This window comes from Platichthys flesus, chromosome 11 (assembly GCF_949316205.1).
Source record: "Platichthys flesus chromosome 11, fPlaFle2.1, whole genome shotgun sequence".
NCBI lineage: Eukaryota > Metazoa > Chordata > Actinopteri > Pleuronectiformes > Pleuronectidae > Platichthys > Platichthys flesus.
In genome coordinates this window covers 24,120,962-24,144,034 of record NC_084955.1, presented here as the reverse complement: position 1 = coordinate 24,144,034, position 23,073 = coordinate 24,120,962, and the positions used below count along the sequence as shown (strand labels likewise).

Genomic DNA, 23,073 nt, shown 5'->3' with positions numbered 1-23,073 from the left:
TCTAGTATCTGTCAGCGATGGAAACCTGCCGTCCTCTGTGGCGACTGCTCGTCTGCACGCGGCTCAGAGAGAAATATGATGAATCATATCCCAGGCACATCCATCTCTGCCTCTCGCCGGCTAACCAGCGTAATAATCAAGATTATTATTTATAATTACAGGAAGTAATGGATCACTCCAGACTGGACAGGGAGCTCGTTAATTCACCCTCGGCCTGCTGGGATAGCAGACAGGGGGGAGTTAAGCGCTTCATCTGTGTCAGGGGGCGAGTTGTTGCAGACTAACTGCAGGAAGGACGTGGTGCTGTGTGGGGCCGGGCCTCGGTCTGTCCACCGGGCTTCACCGGAGAAACAGGGACAACACGAGACAAACAGGGACAACGCAAGACAACCCCCCCCCCCCCCCCCACTCAATTAGGAAGCGCTGACGAATGAGACCGACGACCAAATCATGAGTCATGAGTTTTTCAGTTGAGAGGAGTGAGGTCGACGAGGTTTACTGAAAGTGCATCTGCTGAGCAATCGTTCACATCTTCTACAGCAACATCAATATTCTTCATCAACTTTAATATCTGCTCAATTTCGTGATGATTGACGCATCATTTATTTTGGTGCGATACATTTATTCTGTATTTCTTTTATTGATATTAAATACACTAATCTGAAAGCGGCTGTAGATTGATGCACTGCCGACTTTTTTTGTGGATTTCTTTAATCGCACAAACCAAAGTCGATTAACTTGTTTCCCGTTGCAGAGAAGTTTCCGTGTTTCCCTCAGTTTATCAACTTCTACGTCACAAACGCACGACAACGTACAGTCGCAGGTTTTGCTTAAATAAGCTCTTTGACCTGATCAGAAACCTGTCTCCTGCAGAATCACTCGACCTGAGAGTGAAGTGTGATGGTGATGTTTCCTGCTGCAGACACAAACCAGACGTTAGAGGCTGTTATTGGGTTTTCTGACCAGTGGAAATCAAGCATAACGACCAAATCACTGAAATAAACCCACAGCAGAAGAGGAACAGTGATGTTGTTGTTAAGAATTCATTTCCTGTGATTAGATCTCAGGATTAACAGATTAAACTGGTTCTGAAAGGTGCAGCCCCCCCCCTCACCTCCACGAGCAGGTACCAGGAAACCCAGGGTTTCACGAAACGCGTGTTGCTCGATAACGCCGTCTGAGGGGACACGGCTTGAAAGTGAATTCCTGTGAAGCATCCTGCGGGTCTCCCAACACCGACGGTTTGTTTTGACATCTCCCATTCAGATCACAACAATAGAGGGAACTCATCCTCTGCTGGTGTTTGTGAATCCGAAGAGCGGGGGGAAGCAGGGAGAGAGGTGAGCGCACACGATCTGTCTCGACACGCAGCGAGAGGCCTCTCCAGCCCGGATCCTCCACCGCCACCGCCAAGCGGCCCCGGCAGCCGCGTGGCCTCTGGCTGCCGAGCGCTTCAGGCTCTCTCAGTCAAATAAAAACACAATAACATTTACCTAACGCTGGCCGCCTCCACCTTCACACACTCACACACCCACAGACACACACAGAGACACACACCCCTCACTGTCACGGCCCTGGCTGGTCCCCCTTCTTTAACCCAGGGCTAATTGGGTTATTACTGAAACATATTCATTCACTTCTTATTACGCCGGCCCTCATTCGTTTAAATTATGAGATCAAAATATGACTTCAGCCAGTTGATATAATGAAATTGAAATTAAAATGAATTAGTCTTTCTAATGGTTTCTCCTCGAGGGGACTTTGCCGATGTCCCTCCCCGCTGCCCAGTCCACCGCGGCGTGACGCTCTGATTGGACGCCGCCTGTCGCTGACACTCCTCACACTGAATCCACGTTTTGCAGTCACATGCTTTTGTTGTTGTTGTGTATTTCTCTGATGTTTTCTCATGTTGATCTCTGTGCATCTTCTCTCCTGAAGGATTTACAGAAAGTTCCAGTATCTTCTGAACCCGAGACAAGTTTACAACCTGGCCAAGAACGGACCCATGCCGGGGTACGTAGCTCACTGTACAGAAACAAGTTTACATATTCACCCTTTTTAACAAACTGCTGAAGGAAAAGCTTTGAATTCAAGTGAAATATTAAAGTAAAAAATCCCAAAACACGTTTCCATAGAAGAAATAATATATTTTTTTAAATAATAGACGATATGGAAGCTTTAGGGTAAAACCTTCAGTCTTCTTAATGCTGTTAAGAACATGTTTAAGTATAATTCTAAGAAGATTGATAAATACTCAAAAAATGTTGTTTTAGGTTTACATTTTTTATCCATGCACCTCAAAAACAAACAAAGGATAAAGGAAGGAAAGATAAAGGGTAGGAAGGAAAGGAGGAAGGAACAAGGGAACAAAAGAAGTAAAGAAGACAGACGGTCTTGAGTCTTCCTTATATTTAACAAACCTTACTGACTAATGATGTGTTTACAAACACGCGGCTGTTTTCTGCTGCTCGGTATAATAAGCAGCATCTCATGCAGGAGAGGAGGCCCTCGGTATTAGAGCCTCCTCTCCGTTCCCTCGACCTCCACACACACACAAATGAGCTGAGTTCTCCTTATGCATGAGTCCGTACGTGAAGGATGAGGGGTGAACCTCCTGCTATACCACATGTGACCACGCATACAGACGAGCAGCTCTCTGCCGGCCGCACCTACAGCCGGCGTCTGGTTTCCTATGGTTCACATCTGTGATTAAGAAGATGAATGGATCATCTACATGCATAAGGCTCCTTCACTTTGCCAATGCACAGGAATGCCTCGCCCGCGTGCTGCCTCGTTGTTTGGCTTTGATTAGACCTGAGAAGCAGAATCGTTCTGCCTTTATAAACAATAAAAACACAGCAGCACACACAAGAAACAGAAAAAACCTCCATGAGCTCCAAGTTTTTTTGGGGGAAATGACCTTGTGACCTCTGTTCTGTTTCGGCCTCTGTGCACGTGGCCTGAAACATCACCTGCTGGACCCGGAGCTCCTGCCTGTGACCTCACCCCACTGCAACCTTGTTCATATCTAGTGGAGAGTGAGGAGTCGTTTTAATGCTGTTTAAAGCATTGTTAAGTATAATTCTTAGAAGGCTGATAAATACTAATATGCATTTGCTGTTTTTATCACAAACGTAAATGTTTAATTTCCCAAAAACGTTTTCTCAATAAACCTCGAAACGTTCCAAGTGCAGTGAGTTTTAGTTTTAGATTTAAAATTTGTATCCATGCTCTGCAAAAACAAGACTTTACAAAGGAGGAAGAAAAGAAGGAAGGAAACAGAAAATCCTCCACGAGCTACAAGTTTTTGGGGGAATGACCTTCTGACCTCTGTTCTGTTTCGGCCTCCGTGCACGTGGCCGGAAACATCACCTGCTGGAACCCGGAGCTCCTCCCTGTGACCTCACCCCGCTGTAACCTTGTTAATATTTAGTGGAGAGCGAGGTGAGCGGTCACCGTCGGATGAGGGCCGCCGCACGCACTGCTGTCAATTAGCTGCCTCGCTAACGCAATTACTGCAAATGAAGTGTTTGTTTCTTGGTATTTAAATATCCCCAAAGTTGCCTTTCATGTCAGCGGTTGTCTGTTTTGAGGCTAACGTGGTTTGCGGTCCCAGTCGCAGAGTAATTGAGCGAATCATTTAGCCGGGCCATACGAGGCTCGGAGGCCGGCTCATTCGGTTAGCGCTTTGTTATTGTGAAGGAACGGAAGAAGTTGGACTGAACATTGCCCGTGGTGATCCGATTAACCCTCCAACAGGCAGCGCGGCCCCTGGGTGAGTGATTGTCGATGCCACATGTGTTACTTTGTGGGATCAGAGCGAGTTGTGGATGTTTCACGGGGGTTTGAAACTTGCTCGTGATCTGTGAAACACAAGTATGGTGAGATGTTTTAATTAAACGTGATTCACCGGAGTGACTGTTTTTTAAACTGCCTCGGAATGAGAAGAAAAGTAAACGTACCTAAAGGGATTAGACATGAAAAGGCTGTGGAGGCTCCAGATAATGATGATAACATACTTAACTATAAATGAAGTATTGATATATCGAGTATTGAAGTAATAATGTGACAACAGTGAGTTTAAAGGAGTTAGTTTACTTATTTTAGCTCTTTAACTTAGTCTAAGTTCATCTTAACCGTCCAGTTCTGTTTGGCCTCTTGTGAGATTGTGTCTTGAATCTTTATTTTTTTCTTTTAAACACAATAACTTTATTATTTTATCATCGTAATGATTCAAAAGCATCAATGCAGTAGAAAATTACACATTTACAGACATGTTGATTATTGTTTTTAGTCCTTTAAACATATGTTATGTTTTTTAAATATGTTATATCAGTTATTTGATGTGTTGTCCTTCTTTGTGCTGTAGAAACAAACTTGTTTTTATTTAACGTCAAACAGTTCAACATTAAACATGTTCACCAGAGCAACAGAGAAGTCAAAATACTACTCAAAAAGTAGAAAGTAGAGTAAAACTCATCCTCTGTGTGTTTTGTTCCAGGTTGAACTTCTTCAGAGACGTTCCTGATTTCCGGGTGTTGGCCTGCGGGGGGGACGGCACCGTCGGCTGGATCCTGGACTTCATCGGTACAGAACCTATATCCCAATACTTATGCTGTTTTTGGTTATTTTACTAAGAATATCAAACTCCCCAAACCTCCCACTGTGCCCCAGTACATGTATCCTACTGGCCCCTCCAGATTCTGATAATGTACAACATGCTCCAAGTTAAACACTCCATTTCCTTTTTGTTTTGGTAAAAACTTGTTTGTTTTTGATTATATCTCAAAGCCGTCTGCACTCTTGTTGTTCAGCCTGAAATGGTAAAGCGTACTTTATGGTTTGTGTATAAACACTTTCATTACGTCGGAGCCTGCGTGTGCAGGGGAGGTAAAATGGGACGATTACGTGCGTTGGAAAACAACATATTAGCCGTCATTTGAGGGAAGGAGAAAAAAATAAGTATCACCCAGCATCCTCTCTGGTCTTGAAGACGTGTTACTTGTTTGGGTTCTCATAAATTGCCTCAATTTTTTATCAATCAGAACAAGAGAGGTAATAACCATCAGGCAAAATGTGTCTCTTGAAATAGACTGTGCGACTGGACGCTCATATTGACTTGTCGTGTTTCTAAGTGGAGCCGCAAAATGGATTTGATGCTTCCTGCGCGAGTCTTTGCAGCGACTTTGTTCTTTCTGGCTTTGTGATATTTGTCCCTCTGCTCCAGATAAGGCCAACCTGGACAGGAACCCCCCCGTGTGTATACTTCCTCTTGGCACCGGCAACGACCTGGCAAGATGTCTGCGCTGGGGAGGAGGTACCGACAGAAAATAGACGCTTTACTGTGAAAACACATTGTCCTCAATTAACCTCATCGCTTTTACGGGTATATATATATATATAGGTCTGTACCTCTGATCTGCTCTGTAGACCAGTAATTGAAACACTTTGAAGGAAGCTTGCTCTAGATAGAGCTGCATATCACTTGTTTTATCTAGTGAGGAGTTTCTACGTTAATCGTCAAACCCAAAGAAAAAGATTTTTGGAAAATAGAAAAGCAGCAAATCTTAAAATTTTGATATTACATCTCGTTTTTCTTAAAAACACATCAGTACATCATTACTAAAATTGCTTATTGAATAAGTCAATTACAATTTTTCGCAGTGCACTGAACTAAACCACTAATGTTTAAGATTTAAAGATATCAAAAATAAATCATTTGCTGCACAACCTCAGGAGATGGAAGGGCCCATATTTGTATTTATTATCTAACTAGAATGATTTTCAGGTCAGAAATTGTAAATTGTATTCTCTTCCTCATCTATAGGAGAATCAAACCATCATGGAAACTAAAACCTATTTTTAAATCAGACACTAGGACTCATTCATTATGAGAACCACATCTAAAGCACATTTTAGATTTAAAGGAGTTGATAATCCAAAGGAAATGGTCATTTAAAGTAAAAAATTATGTCTTATCTCAACAAAGTACCAATACCAATTAAAAAAATCATTTCAGGCTGCACATTGTGTCTTCATCTAAACGTCCAACCTGCTTGTGGTGTCTCTTCTCCTCGAGGATACGAGGGCGAGAGCCTCCTGAAGATCCTGCGGGACATCGAGAACAGCACGGAGATGAGGCTGGACCGCTGGAAGATCGACGTCACGCCCACGGACAAAGAGGAGCGAGGGGACCTGGTGCCTTACAGCATTATCAACAACTACTTCTCCATCGGAGTGGTGAGTCCCACGTGTGGATCAGGTCTGTGTGCACGGAGCAGACAGGGAGGGAATGAGCAGTGGGTGGATGAACGTAGACAGAGTTTGGTTCTTAACACCACTCTCTCCAGTCGAGGCTTTTAACAAATGCAAACTTGCAGGAAAGAGACGAGTCAACATTAATTACGGTTTATAAATTTGTGAGTACAATACTCACAAATTGCATGCACATGTTTGATTTGATGTCGTTTTGCCTGCACACAAGCCTTTGACAGCATTTTGTCTTGTTGTGAAACAAAAACACGTCTTCAAACTTTCTGCTGATTCTCACTTTGAATGGGACAAATTCCAAAGTAGAAGAAAAACGTTTCACTTTCTGCTTCTGTTTTTTATTTTTATGAATTCGAAGGACAAAACTGAAAAACTCCAGTTATATTTAAAATATCTTAACTTTGTTGCAGTTATTGCAAGAATGTTCCACTATATACTGTTTTTAGGCCAATCGTTGTTTTAAAATCACAGAACAACATTTAAACATCGATTGGCCTAAAAACAGTATATCATTCTATTTAATTATTTATTAAAAAAAAAGTACTAGCGTAGACTGGTTTTAAGTAGTTGGGATTACATTATTTGTAAGTACAGACCGTACAATAATTGTCATTTGTTTGAGTACAGTAAAAGATTTGTACTTCTGATATTGCGTTTTAAATTCACAATAATTCACCAGATAAAATACACCATTTTTTTTCCTAGTAAATGTCAATATAAAGTGAGTATTAAAAGCACAAAGATTATTATTGACTTTAGGTCCTAATCTTATATATTGTTGTAACATCAGGGAACAAAAAGGTACAGCTAAAATATATCTGAATAGCATTTCTTTAAATTCTATTATTTCATACAAATTCTTTTGTCATTTCTAACTGGATTGAATCTAATTCCAGATTTATTTAAAACCTCTGAGCCGTATAAAACAGGCTGGTATCAGATATATCAACATTATAATAAGAACTATGATAACCACACTGCTCTCAACATAATGGGAACCACACTACACTGTAGTTTCCCAGGAGCAAGGATGAAACGCACATGAAGCCTTTTCAAACTCTTCACACCAGAGAGAAGTTGATTCAGTGACAGACAATCAAAGCAGAACAGAAGAATGATTCTGAAAATCAAATTCTCTCTGTAAATAATTCCTGCACCTGATGTTTAAGGTGGAATTAAAAAAAACCAGAATAAAACAGTGTGTAGCAGCTGCAGTTTGAGGTAATGACTCCATTTATTTGTTGTGATCACATTCTGGTTAGGCCTTTATTGAGATGTGCTCAAGCCTCAAGCGTCTGATCAATAAACAAGACTTGTTGTGCGTGGTCCTGTCCATCTCCCGCGTAATGACACTGATTTTACATGGCTCATGTTGGCCATTACTGATAAATGTCAGGGGGGAAATATGGTAATTGACATTTGCAGGTGGCAGAGGAGGGAGCCACTCGGTTGTTGTGAGAGTCGTACGGACTGTGGCGAGGACGTAAGTGATGCATGGCCTCACAAATGTTAGTTGAATAACACGTCCAGCCCCCCCGGCCCCTAATCACAAGGTCGGAGGATATTAGAGGACATCGCTTGTTAACATTGTGATAGAGGAGAACAATGGTCTGTGGAGATGGAGAGGACTGTGTTCATGTCAAAGTTATCACAAGGTACCAGTTACTTCATGGTTTAATTCAAACAACATGTTGAATGAGGATCTAGAGTAGGGGTGTCCAAACTTTTTATCCCGAGCCACATTTATATATCGAAAAAAATACGAGGGGTCTGGCCCTCTCATGCCGCCACTGGCGTTCTGAGGGACAGGTGCAAGTGGGCCATAGTCCATCACATTACATTTCATTTAGCTGAAGCTTTTATCCAATAAGTGCATTCAAGGGTACAAACCCAGAATAACAAGAATCAAGACAGTACAATTTCTTCAAAAATAGAGCAAAACTACAAAGTGTTATAATTTAGTGCCATTTAAGCGCTAATAAATTGTTGGTTCCCCCAAAAAAAGGGATAAGGGTTTTTTTAATTTAAATTTTGTCTTTTTTTTAATTCAAATTTTTTTTTTAGGCGGCCCAATTTTAAATGGATGGCGGGCCACAGATGTCCTGCGGGCCGTAGTTTGGACACCCCTGATCTAGAGGAATAAGGGCAGTTGTTGTGATCGGATCCAGATCAGATCAGATCAGATAGGATCAGATCATCTTAGTCCCCCAACGAGGACATGTTACAGCAGCAAGAGGAAATATAATCTGTATTAGTATTATAATATTATCTGTAATAATAAGTTAACATACAATACTTATAACTATAAAAAATATAGAAAAACTTAAAATTCATATACACATTGTGGAAAAATGGTAGAACTATTATAAATCCAGGTATCCCAAAGAGGCTGTTTGACCACTAGGAGTGCTGTGGAGTTTATGTGGTTGGTGGAAACTGTCTGTATGTGTCATATCTTAAGAACCGTTCTTCTGAACAACTTCATACATTACACGTGGATTGTTCCGAGCTCAAGGAAGTGCAGTGTGGATTGGGACTTATAACCCGTTCAATAATGTTGTGACCAGTCACTGAACTTTCAAAGTTTCAAACAGCACAGGCCAAAGAAAACGGCCAATTCCCAACTGGGAGGTTTACAACAGACACTGCACTGGTATATTTAAAACTAACAGGCTTTATATTGAGGAAGCAAATACACAGAACAATTCTTGGGCCTCGAGGAAAAATAACATTAATGAATATATAAAAGAAAAACAGATATGCAGTGTTTGAACCTCAGACCCTCGGGTTACGACCCTTCCTTTAAAGCAGAGATCTTCAACAGGGGGTCCGCGACCCCTAGGGGGTCAGCGGAGGTACTGCAGGGGGGTCGCAACATTTTTGGTTGATTAGACAAATTATTTCTACCAATTTTTTCACCTCTAATATAAATGTCTTTAAGTAGACATTAACATGAATCCAACATATTGTAGCGAATGGATAAATGGAGGCAGAAGACGTTATCGTTCAGTCAGCAATGCACACACTTCAGCTCCTATACCATGCATGTTTAAAATAAAAACATGAATATATGAACCTGTGTAATATTTGAATAGCTTAGTATTGAATGCACAATAACAGGGTAGCTATGTTTATACATGCCCAGTTTAATATAAAACAACATTTTTATGCAATATATATAGTAGGGGGTCCCTGCTCCATCGCTCCATCAGATGGGGGGTCCTTGACCTGAAAAACGTTGAAGACCTCTGCTTTAAAGAGACCAGTTGATTCCTTGTTGCTGAACCAAACTTGTGTTTTTATATAAAGATAAAACCTCTTTGTCCCGTTGGGCTGATAAAGTCGTTACATCCCCTGTTTGCTGTGGGATTAGTGCCCAGCCGGCGTGATGATGACAAATGAAGTTGTTTGTTGGGGATTACGGAGACTTTGAGCTCTCTATGGATTTAAGTGCGATATAATATTTTGTTGGCATCGAATTCTGTGTAAAAAAATTACAATAAAGATTATGCGACAAGTCAAGCTAATAATTACCTCAGAGATTATGCAGATGTGCAGCAGATTGTTTCTGTAATGACGCCGTCGAGAAAGCGAAAGATCAGCAGAGTCGAATCTGAAGTCAAGTTTCAATCTGTGTCTCACTCCTCAGATACCAGACTCAAATCCTCGCTGACAAACTGAAATATTTACAGTAAAACCTAAAATTTCTAATTGATTCAAATCCCACAGATCAAGTGATTCTCCCCCCCACACACCCCCCCACCCAAAAAAGGGGCGATTCTAACCTCAGCATCTGTCCATCCCCGTTTCGGACGGAGAATTAATGGTGCCATCCCTTTGGGAGGATGTGGAAGTGACGTGAAGTGTAATGATCTCAATCAGGGCCCAGGGTGAGAGACAGAACTAATCACTGAGCACGCTCCACTACCATAATGCAGTCAGTCGCCCTAACGACCCTGGCCCTCCTGTCAAAGCCATTACTCTCCCCTGTGGTGAAAGGCACATCAAACCGCTGGGGCCCACTCATAATTGGACTAAACTTTGAGCTATGAGAGGACATTACACATGTCCTGTATTAATTTGGGTGCCAGATTTTTACATTGGTAATTATTTGAGGCCAGCTAGGGGGAGAGAGAGAGAGAGAGAGAGAGATGAAGACGTCCCACTGCCGCGAGGAGGTCAAGGCTGGAAGACTCGTGCTGTAACGTTCAGGTTTCCTGGTTTTGTTTTTAATATTACACAACCAGCCTCCAGAGGTTTTAAAGGTTATAATATTATCTCACTTTAAAACTGAAAATGACCATGAGGTCCTTTAAGCAGCTGTTCTCAGGCTTGGGCTCCCACTCTATGGAGTTTCTCTCCAAAACAAACATGTACATCCACTTTTCAGGAAAGATTGGGATTCAAACATCTGTAACTCTGACATCTGGACAAACTCAATCTGCCGATGAAGAAGATCATGTGATGCAGTTGAAAGATCCAGACCAGGCTCTGTTATTTTGTCTATCATGTGTTAAGAAACAGCAGATTTCACATTTTCCAGAATTCTCATTAAAATGTATTTGCAGATGTTGAAATCTGAACTCTTGAGCTCGACTTGAGCAGCAACCTCTCGAGCTGAAACGAGGAAACATCTCCTCACTGGAGGATTTTCAGTTCAAACGCTGTAAACAAGCTTGAGTGGCAAAGTTTGTTCATTTGATCCGAGAGAGGAACCAAATACTTGAGGATTTTAAAGGAAATTCAGTAATTAAAACAAAAACAACAACAGAGTGTTAATGTTTTTACAGAATACTTCTTAACACACGTATGCCTCATCAACAAGGCCCGGGACCCCCACCTGACTCTGACTTTTATTCCGCCCCCACACATCAAGGATGTGTTAAATGAACACATTATATCATATTATACTGCATTACATTGCATTTTGCAATCTGACACTGTTCACTGTCTTGCATCTAGCATTTCACTTTTTACTTCACTTTTTATATCTTTTATCTATTATATACATTTTATTTAGATATGGTTATGTCTAAATACATGCTACTTTGTATAAACATTAGAAAAGGGAGTAAATAAGAATTAAACAGTGAGTAAATATATATTGTTTCTTTTTATTGCTTTTCTTATGTGTGTTGTATTTATTGTGTTTTTATGTTTTTATGTTTCTACCAGAGCAAATTCCTTGTAGGTGTAAACCTACTTGGCAATAAATACTTTCTGATTCTGATTCTGATAAAACTTTCAGTAATCTCTTAAAAATCCACTTGCCTCGTTATTGTTTTATTAAACTGTGCAAATCAGATTTCCAACATGGAGGTCCTGATTATATGCATTTAGTTTTTTAAAGCATCATATCTCATAAAGCACTTCCTCAAATTAATGATTTCAAGCATTTTGTGATTATAAACGAACATAATAAGTGAAGCTTTGTGTTTTATATCTCAACAGAGATTCATCAGTTTTACATATCACATGTTTTTAATGTAGTTTTCCACCTGAAGGCAGCGTTCGGGCGTCTGTGCAGCTTGAAGTGTTGCAGCGCAGCATCACTGCAGAACAACACGCTGCTGGATCCACTCTGAGTTGCTTGAAATCACTGTTCACTGTTGCAAAGCTGCAGCTGCACTTGTACAGATCTCAGATAATAGAGCCCAAACCAAAGGGGAGACAACCTTCCCTCGCTCCTGCTCTCTTGTTTGCAGCTATTGTCCTGTTTGTTAGAAAAATCAAGATGCCGCCTCTCAGATGCATCCATCATCTCACCTCTCCGGCTCGTAGTGGAGGCGTGAGGCGAGTCTGCGGGGATCGTGGAGGATTCTTTTGGTCTTCTGCTTACAGCGTCTTGAAGAGACATCAAGAGGAGCTCCATTGATTTTCCTCTTTTTGGCTTCTGCTAAATTTCTGAACAGAGAGCTAGCAGGGGGTCCTCCCTGTAGGTGCTGTTTCAACGGTGCCACTCAAAACGGAGCGGGTCAAAACAGATTGCTTCAGTGGAGGGAGGAGAGGAACAAGGCGCCCCCCCCCCCCCCCCACCACCAAAAAGAAAAGTTTGGACCAACTTTCCCCAACTCTTTCTTGAGCTGCACAACTTTCATGTGTTTGTTTAGAGGTTTGTCTTTTTTCACAAAGAGCCTGTCGACGTTTTCCTGTTGGAAACGACTTAGAAGTGGAAATTAAAGGAAATCTTTTCACTTTTGCCCCTTGAGAAAATCTGTTGACAAAAATCCGGTGCTTCTTTATGACAAAGCTGATGTACAGTTTATGTAGATCCACACATGCTGTGTTCTTAAAGTTATTATTTTTTACAACAAAAACTCCCATTGTTTTGCAGAGAATTAGATTTATATGTAAATACTTTAAAACCAATCGTACGGATGCATCGTTAGTACTTGATGATTAACGCTCCACCTGGTGTCATGTGATCTGAATCAAGATATAAACTGATGATATACGATCACGGACGTTTACTCCTGGTATTCATAATCTTACTTCATAGCTTTTTGTCCGTTTCTCTTCAGGATTGCACAATAACTACTGAGCTGATTTTATTTTAGTGACTTATGTTCTTTGACAATTGTATTTTAATATAATTCAATCTTTTATTGAATGATTTATTTAGATTCAGGATAAGGTTTATTTTCTAAACTCATCCAGGAACTATTTAAGAATGTTCTTCTATGACCTAAAACACTATTCAAGGACCTTTTGTTAAGATTAAAACTGGTTTTGTTGGCTGTAACCATTTCAGCAGTTTTTCCCTGAACTTGAATTCTTGATCTAATTACCCTCATCACACAACACTGTCCAAGTCCTGGTTGTGTTTAAGTGGAGCCGTGCGGCGTCTGTACATCCCTATAAATACACCTGATGCTACGAGTTCACGCTCGAGTACTCCATCACAGTCTTACCAGCCTGAGATGGTGTTGATACACTGGTGCGGCGTCTCCGTCAGTCACACCACGCTAACGTACCTAACATGAGCTGTATCGTCTTAACACCACGACTCAGACGTGGCTGCACGCTCTACCCCCGGGTCCTGCACAGAGAGAGGCAGGGTGAGAGAGGTCGAGTGACATATAGGGAAAGAGAGGGAGGGAGAAAACAACTTGGTTGCCTTGGCGTCTGCAGCATCCTGTAGGTAAGTCGGGAGCTGTGATTACTCGCAGTGTGTTTAATTAATTAGCCCGTGTGGAGGCGGCGTGCTGTTCATCAGGCTCTTCTGTCGATACCTCTCCAGCCCGGGATCAACCTGCTGCCACCTCCTGCACACGGATCCCTCCATCTCACAGAAAGACTCTCAGGGGGACACACTGGGGGGGGGGGCTGCTGAAGTCAGGGGAGTCGATTAGAAAGAGCTCCACCTGGATGTGAAACACTATAGTTGTGTAATAACATATTTTTGAAACTGAATAGCACATCATAAAAATGGTCATACTGGTTATGGAGGCTTTATTTTCGGTTGTCCATCCTATAGTTATGAACGTGATATCTTAAGAACGCCTTGTAGGAATTTCTTAAAATCTTATTCAAACACCCGGTTGAACTTTTCCTTGACGTGATTAGATTTTGGTGATCAAACATCAGGGTCGCTCAGTTGTTCATTGTGAACACAACATCTCAGGAAAACCTCCAGGAGAATCTTTTGCTTTATGAACACAGTGTCTTAAAAACACCTCGACAAAATCCGTTAAAACTTGATCAAAATGTTCCCTTAGACTCGTAGATTGATTGATTTAGAATTGTGAGGTCAAGGTGACGGTGACTTTAAGAAACTTGCTTTCAGGCCTCTTGGAAATGAACTGCTCAGATTTGAGGGGTCAAAGGTCACGATGACCTCATATGTGAGAAACTTTTTGTTTGAATATTTGCATTGTTGTTATTGTCCCTTTTGATAAACATCAGGTTTTGTCTTTCAGGATGCCTCCATTGCACATCGCTTCCACGTCATGAGGGAGAAACATCCCGAGAAGTTCAACAGCAGGTATGTTTGTGTGTCGGCTTCTTTTTCATTAATATACAGATGATAATATATAAACCAAGTATTTGCAGATATTGAGATATTTAAATTTATGCCAAAAAAACCTTCCAAAATCTAGGAACTTGATCCAAAATTTGTTTGCCGTAATTTACATTTTTTGGGGGGGAATAATTGTAGAATAATTATAAATAAAGATTTAAAGAAATGAAATCAGTCTGAACAAACCTTGCCTGCATGTGCTGGACCTCAGCGTCCTCAGGACACGCTGCTGTGGACACTAGCTGCAGCTCAGCAGGACCAATTGACGAGCGTCACATTTAGCATCGGTGATTACCTCGAGGAGATGTGTTCACCTTTGGAGAAGAGCAAATGTGGCATCTATGTTTCCATCAATATTTAACGTCTCCGATATGTCTCCACTAGCGCCGGGGAGTAATTGCGAGCCTAATTGAATTTGCTTGGCTAGTTTGACATCGTGGATCAGTCAGAGTGATGACACACACGTTGTCCTCATGATCCCATTCGTACTCATTATCATATTTTATCCCCGGACTCAGTGCAGCGTTTAGCCAACTATCCTCCTGCTGCTCACGGCTTGAACACGCGTGTGCACCAGAGAGACGGTCTGAAGTGATGAGATGGGGACGAACGTGTGATATGATGGTTACAATGGAAGTGTCACGACGGTGGAGAAACGCCAAAGAGCACAAGACAGAAAAAATGTGTTTCTCAATCCCTCCATTTACTGTTTATATACTCCACCGCCGCCTGTTGTGCCAAAATGAAGCCAGAGAAACTCACATGGGGGCCGCCATTTTGTGCTTTTGTTATTATCAGGGGCCAGAGGAGTAGTGGTCGTGGTTTGGAGCCACGGTTTGGAGTTCAAACACCAGTTGGTCTTTGAGGTCAATTGCGATCACTAAATAACAAATTTAAACCTCAGCCATATATTTATACATATGTATACACATTCAACAAATAAATAGAGTGTTGAGTAATTACAACATGGCCGCAGTTTCCCTGATGAACACTTTTCCTTCTCGGCTCAGATCCGGTCACTCCGGACACACACTCTGTTGTTTTACCCCCGTTTTTAAGCCTCTGTGAAAAATGATTGAGATATTTTAAGAAAATTATTCTGTCTGTTATTTGAATCCTGTTAATAATTCAGGAGGGGGAATGGGTTTAGGATCTCTCTATTACACACTCTCCTTGCCAATTCAATAATGCATGATTATAGTTTTTCAAGGTAGCACAGATTTTGTTGGATTTGTCCGAGGGGCTCGTGTCCATTGGAAGTCGTCTCTATCGCAACTTATCACCGAGTCATTTTCCTGCAGCCGGAAGCTTCTCTCTCAGGAACTCTGGTGACACTGGAAGCAAAGTGCCGCTCGTCTCAGGGGGATATTTTATATTTCAACAGTAACAGGTCGAAAGGTCTTTGTCACTGGAATGAATGAGGAGAATAAAGAGCAACTGGACATTTTGGATTTGTTAAAAAACTGCATAAAACTCATTTACTACAGCAAAGCACTGGAATTACTGTGTATTTTGGTTTTCGATACTTCAATTAATGGATAAGTAATGTACTGATTCTTAGACTCAGTCATTATGAATCATAATTCTGTATTTTACTTCTCAACATCTTTAGATATACAGCTGACTACATCCTTGGCCTTAGTTATACAATAGTTTTATTCGAAATGTAAACCTCTTATTGTGAAAATTAAAAAGTGTATATTATTATGTACTTCAGCTTGAGATGGTTATACATGTATAATATACTGTTATTTAGTATATTATGTGAATTTATACACATGGATATATTTTCATGCCTTACTATTGAATATACATTTATACCGATGTGTATTTCAATACTAACGCACAAATCTAGTTTACAACTAACAATCATTCTGTGCTGCTGCAAGTACAATCGATTATGATTGTGTATTATGTTCATATCATCTTGAGTTTTATTTCATTCTTATCTCTTACTCTTTTGCTTTATTGTTTATTCTCTTGTTTACCTTATTTTGAATATCTGCTGCTGTAATAAATTAATTTCCTCAGTTTGGGATCAATAGAGTTTTATTTGATCTCATTTGATTCCCAATAGATATAAAAAAAAACGTTAGAAATAGGAAATGCAGTGTCGGTAAATAATGAAATATAGTATCATACATTCAGACATTATGCATTAAATAGAATAAATCTGCAAATTATCATTAAAGACACAATCAGAAAGGTACAAATGTCAAATATTGAACGATTAGATTTGAATCTGGCAGCAGTAACGGCTCCGTACGTCTCCCATGAACCTAATCTTTACATTTTATCAAAGTTTGACCTTAAAAGAAACTGAATATTTAATCAGCTTTAATTACCAACCAAACAACATCATGTAGCTCTTGTTAATTATGGGAGCAGAGGATTTTGCTGATGAAATGCAGCGGCCACGCTCCCTGTCTCCCGTCCCCCGTCTTTCTATCCGTCTTCTGTATTTGCACCTTGGGGTGATTACCAGGCTGAAGGTGTGAAGATTTGACACTCGGCAGATAGATTCATTTACTGCCACTGCCGGACCTGGAGGTGATAATGAGGTCGAGGATTAAAAGCAGACAATCAGTCGGCCCGTGACGAGGGCTGCGCCACCTCCTCCCCCGTCGCCACTCCTCCTCGGTCGCCTTGTTAAAATACACTATGTGTTTTTGCTGAGCTCTCATGTAATTACACACTAATCTCTGACCTGGGGGGGGGAGGAAGGAGAGGAATAGAAAGACGGAGGGATGGGAAAATTAAGAAGTTTCTTTTTGTTGTATTGCGTTTATATTTATATTACTTTATTTCTGTTTCTTTGACCTTCGGATTGTTAAATCATGAGCCACACACGACTTCTCTGTGATCCCGATAACCAGTTTTCAGTTTGTGTTTGTGTGTGTCTGTGTGTCGCACACCCACTCTCCACAACCTTGCTTTCCACCTCACTAGATATAGGACACATTACTTCCTGCATTGGCAGTGAGTGTTGGCACTGAACATAAATGGTGAGGTGTAGAATCATCCAGGATGAAAACAAACTCCCTCTCACAAAGACTTCAGACACCAGGCTGGATATATGTTCCAGATCAGATGAGTTATCAGAAATATTCCTATTGCTAGTTTATATCTTGGTTTAATTTCTCAGGATCCTTGATGTGTAGTTTCTGTTCCACCCAGATCATATTATGAAAATGAAACTGGAGAGGGACGTTTTCTGATCCTTGTTAAACACCCAAATTTGTTATTGAATCTTCAAAACACATTTAGTTTATTTGCACAGTGACCTCACATCGTCCTTGACCTTTGACCTTCAACCACCAAAATGTAATCGGTTCACCTGTGTGTCAGACTGAACATTTGTACCAAGCTTCGAGAAAATTCCCTTCCGGAGTTCTTGAGATATCGTGTTCACAAGAATGGAACAGACGGAAAACCTGAAAACATTATGCCTCCGGCCACTAGATGTCACTGGTGCAGAGGCAAAATACAAACAACTCCTAACGCTGTTGTAAACAAACATGTTGGACAATCTCCAAAGTTCCAAATTGAAATAAAAAATGTTTCAAACAAGGAATTTGTTGAAATATTTACATTTCCGTTGTGAACTGTGCCTGCAGAACATCAGTGACTGGTTCAGCAGCTTGTACAGTCGCGGCTCAGTCGACCCTGAGAGCCGGCGAGTGAGCACAGAGTTAATTAATGTCACGGAGCAGTGACACCACTCGTGGAGGAAGCCCTGCCCCCTTCGGCACATTGGAAACGTCCATGATTCGGGTCTGGTGGTTAATTAACGGTGTCATTCTTGTCTGGTAATTGGTCGATGAATCACAATTAAAATGTGTTATTACGTGATTAGAGGAAGGGGAAATCTTTGAAATCAAGTTATATATATATTTTTACAATTGTTACAGAGAAATAAAAGATGATTCCTCACCAGATAAACTGAATTCAGAGTTTCTATGCACATTAGATGACATCTGTGGGGAGACGTCTGTGTTAGGACATTAGAAGCTGCCGTGGCCTCGTGTGCGATGTTTTCATTCTGCCGCATCAGTGGTGGCACCTTGATGTTCCCATGATATTTGCTCTGCATACCCAGATCTATTTTGGGTCTTGAGACATCTAACACTGTCAGCGTGCTCCTTCAGAGCCGCTCTGCCCCTGTGCGCCCACAGCCTCTCGCTGTGCTGTGTAACCAGCCCGAGTTAACCTTTCCTGAAGGCACAGGGAAGCCCAGGCATGGAGCAACTCTTTAGCATAATGAGTGTGTTCATCAAAGAGCTGCGATGGGGCCGCCGGATTCACCAACACACACGCACCCATCACCACAGCCGGGCTAATGTGTGCGCTCGCATGTACGTGTGTGTGTGTGTGTGTGAGTGTGTGTGTGTGTGTGTTTCCCTGCCGAGCTGGCAACGGGGCCACAGGAGATGTGGCTCTAAATTACACATGCACTCGCACTCATTTACACACACACACAAACACACACACATGGTGGACCTCAGCAGCGGCCGCCCTCAGACCTCATTTAAAGATGAAATCGTTTATGTGACCAAAGTGTCATCTATAATTAATGATCACTTGTGTGTAATTTAGAGGGATCTCACCTGTGGCCCTGTCCCCTGCACAGTGGGAACACACACACACACACACACACACACACACAATCTCATCTACACACAGGACTCCGCACGTTCAGTAGTAGGACTCAGCGAAAATAGAAAACGATGTGAATGATATAATATAAACATTTTTAAATTCAACTACATCATTTTTATAGAGATCATGACTCTCTGATATTTGGCCTGAGCAAAAGCTAACGGAGCATTTTCCAAAACCTTTCTTATGAAAGAAATATGAATACGTTTAGAAAAATGAGCAGAATTGTGTTGGCAAAAAGCACAAAATGTTGTTTGTCTTTACACACACTGTTAAGGTTGTGGAACAGCCGAATGTCTGCTTATAGGGACAAAGTCTAACTGCTTAGGTAAAGATAAAGATCTTGGTTTGGGTTCAAATCAGTACTGACAATGATAAACACATGATTTAAGATTATGAGTTAAACCATTGCATCGATGCTTCATCAGCCTTCGTGTTCTCAACAAGGTGATGCCTACAGTTTAAGTCTGAATCAATTACAGCACATCCACATTTTTTATCCATGCAGCAAATCCATGAATATAAGAAAATAAGTCACACAACCAGAAGAAGTAAACTTTGTGTCCTCCGAAAAGAAAAGCAAAGAAAGTTGTCATTTCCAATTAGTTTACTGCAATTTTGATATTTGAAATCTTGTGTATTTACGACCTTTAACTTTGTCAAATTGTCACCTTTAACTTTAACTATCGGCAGAACCAACTCCTTTGAATGTGACTCTTGTCGTCCTCTACATCCACCTCATCTCCGACTTGCACCTTTGCTTCTGTCATACGAACTGTGACCACTGGGGGGCGCCTTCACAATAAGATTTAACAATGTTTTTGTAACAGATGACGTGTGGGACCCGCTAAAGAGCGCTAGCGACTGAGAACTCTTGAGAAGGCTGTGAAGAGCCACCATCAACTGAGTCTCACTGTCGAAGCTAAAGAAACTTGTCGCTGATGAGCTGCTGGAGGTGTCAGACCTCAGATAAACACGTCGCTTAAACACCTCAGCTCACGTAAACAATATAAATATCGTTAATTAGCACCGTTGCTTTGATATCTTCATGTCAGGTGTCAAACAAATCCCTAAAGGGAAAGTTGTAATCGATATATGGTACAGTGTCAGAAATAATTATCATTTCAACTCTGTGATGCTCTGGTTTTGTTATTTACTTCAGATAGTTTCAGGTTTTCATGTGATATTTGGCTGAAGTTCTGTTCTCGTGTAGAACAGGCAGAAACCGCACCAGATCTTCAGTCGTTTGATTTCATCCTAAAGATGTTGGAGGTTTTATTTCCCGCATCGGTAGCTACAAAAAAAACACTACAGGAAAAAACTGAAATACATTTTTCAAACCTGCTCGCTGCGTCTCTGAAGGCAAGACGACGCGACCGGGCTCATTTCTCAAAGTGCCAGGCGGAGTCGGCGCGCTCCAGGCGGTGTCATGTTAAACAAAACAGTGCGTTGATGCAATGCACAGAGCTGGTTATGTCAATGTGATATTTATCACCTCTGATCAAGAAGGAATTAGTGTGAAAATAAGGTCGTAGATCATCGTGGGTTAGATTAAGTGTCAGTGGGGAGGAAAAAAAAAATCAATGGCGTTGTGCCGGGCGCTCAGTTTGTCCAGAGCAGCTGAAGGTGCTGTTGCCTCAGGACGGTGACGCTACACTGGAGCTTATCGTCCCCGACGTCCTTTTAATACACTGAGCGGACAGCGCAGGCTCGATGAACATGGTTCAGTGTCTCATTGTTTGAGACACATCTGTCTTCCTGATGTTCAGCCTACTGGTAACTGTGACATCACCCAGTGGTTTGTGAGCTGCTGTTTTCAAGCTGTGGTTTCGGTATTTTGTCCGACGGCAGTAGTAAACGTGGAGCCTGACTGGACCTGCAGCCATTGGATGGTGTTTCAATCCCACGGCGTCCATGCTCCACTCCTCCAGTGCTTTATGGTATATTTGACTCTAAACATCTAAAACCTGAAACTAGAGAATGAGAGGGTAAAGAAAAATAGAACTGAAGATAAAATATCCCAGATAAAGACATTATCTAGTACAGTCGGAGCCAGAGTCTGTGCAGCAGTGATCAGGGGTTAGAGCTGGAGGTAGCAAGCCCCCCCCCCCCCCCTCCCCGACACATTTGCTCCATCATGGGGTGGAGCCACAGTATCGAGGTCCCACCGATACACATGCTTCAACAATAGGGAGTCAGTCTCATCTTGCAATGATAACCTTTCACCTCAATTGTATGTCATATCTTCTCTGTCTTTTACTTTGGTCCGTCTCCCAACCATTAACCTGGAGGAGGCGGGATTTATGACCTGTACCGCAGCTAGCCAGCAGGGGGCGATCAAGACACTTTAGCTTCACTTCTGGGCAGTTGTCTTGTCCTCCATCTTTACGTAAGATTAGGTAGAGAAATGTAGTTAAAACCGGTGTAGTCGCCCTCTGGTGGTCATTTGAGAGAATACAGGTTTCAGGCACTCCCTCCTCCGCTTCACATTGTTTTTTTATATTGTCGAAGTCGAGGTCTTTTGGTTTGTGATGGTTTTATTAACCTTGTTGTGTGTTTTTTTTTCCTGTCAGCCACACACTTTGTATCCGCGCTCTTCTCTCGGTGTCGTATCATCATTTGTTTGTGCAAATCCGGTAAATGACTCCTCAGTGGCTCACGAAACCCGAGCCAGTGTTGTTCTTTTCAACCCGGCAGCTGCCACTTCTCCAGCCGATCTCACATGCACAGCACACCGCTATAGTTATTATTGCAGTGCACTTTGCATCGATACACTGCAGCTACAATCACAACCGAGGCCGTGTGGCCACTTGGGGAACTTTACAAAGAGAAGCAGCTTTATTCATGAAAACTCAAAATCGCTTACAGCAGATTTGATGAATGAAACTTCAGAGCTTGACATCGGCCAACATTTTAGGGAAATTGACACTTTATGTTCACTTTTATTGCACTTACCATAAAGTAAGGTTCCTCCTGATCCACCTTAAAAGTATCATGTTACTCAAATGGACTCCCTATCAATCCTGGGACGGGCGGGCCGCTGCTGAAGACCCTGCTCACAGTCGGCCTGTGGGATGAGCCCAGAGTTCAGCATCAGTCGGCAGATAACACACGAGAATCTGATCCAGCCAATGAGATGCTCCTAATTACCTAATGAACAGGGACAGGAGGTGATTTGTTGCCATGGAGCGCTTGTTAGGTTAAGTGGTGGGAATCGACAGGACGGTCAGATGTTGTCTCTTCATCTCGATCGGTTCTTTTAAGGTGCTTCACTTTTCCTGCTTTTGGCTCCGGTTGACCCAAGTGCAGTTTCCTTTGCTGTACTGTAAAACCGGAGATCTCCTAGAAGAGGTTGTAAACTTTTAAGAGAATCAGAGGTTTCTCGAGTCTGAAGCACAAACTTCTTGTATTTTAATAGTTTAATTCCTGCGGAGCTTTGCTTCAGTTAATTTCCCCCATGGACCAACTCAACCCTTTTCCACGTGTACTCATGTCTTTCCATTTATTTTGTATGCACCTAAAACAACAAAGAGTGCGAGGATCCAAATCCTTTTCATAATATGCGGCTTAGCTCTCCCCATCAATCCCCAACCACAGGTTTTGAATGCGCTTTTCAAAGTAGCCGCCTTCATTTGCCTGTTTGCAAAATGCCCCTGACCTCCCGTGCTCGTGCTCGTCCTCCTGGGTTTGTCCCCACTGCGGAGACCAGAGGACGTGTTGTTGTGAAGAAGAAGAAGCCTCATCGGCTGCACGGCCCTGTCGCCCTCCTGCCTCTTCCCACCTCCCTCTGCTATTGACCAGGTTGCACATTATAAATCAACTGTGAGTTGAGCTACCTTGCAAGTACCCTAATGAAAGCTCATTTATAAAGTGGCTAAATGGTCCTGACAAAAGTCCTAATGAGGAAATCAATAATTCAGTGATTGTTACTCTGCTTATACTAATACGTCCTCCTTGTAGTGCTTTGATTCCAGCTAACAGAGGGACATTTTTTACCCTTTTCACTTCTGCATGTCAGCACTGTTGTTGCTGTTCTCAGTTTGTTTTTTCTCTAGCCCTTGAAGCTTTGAGATAAATCGTCTGTTGCTTGTTGGAAAGATAGAAATCCATCTGGGACCTGTGCC

General features: G+C 41.8%; 1 protein-coding gene across 1 annotated transcript in view; it reads left to right on the top strand.

Moving 5' to 3' along the window:
- Positions 1-23,073, top strand: part of dgkb (diacylglycerol kinase, beta) — a 54,232-nt gene that overhangs the window by 20,495 nt on the left and 10,664 nt on the right. Inside the window, exons 15-20 of the mRNA XM_062400162.1 lie at positions 1,267-1,340; positions 1,939-2,013; positions 4,502-4,587; positions 5,228-5,317; positions 6,080-6,240; positions 14,190-14,254. Coding sequence (XP_062256146.1) covers positions 1,267-1,340; positions 1,939-2,013; positions 4,502-4,587; positions 5,228-5,317; positions 6,080-6,240; positions 14,190-14,254 — 551 coding nt within the window. The remainder of the gene's footprint in view (positions 1-1,266; positions 1,341-1,938; positions 2,014-4,501; positions 4,588-5,227; positions 5,318-6,079; positions 6,241-14,189; positions 14,255-23,073) is intronic.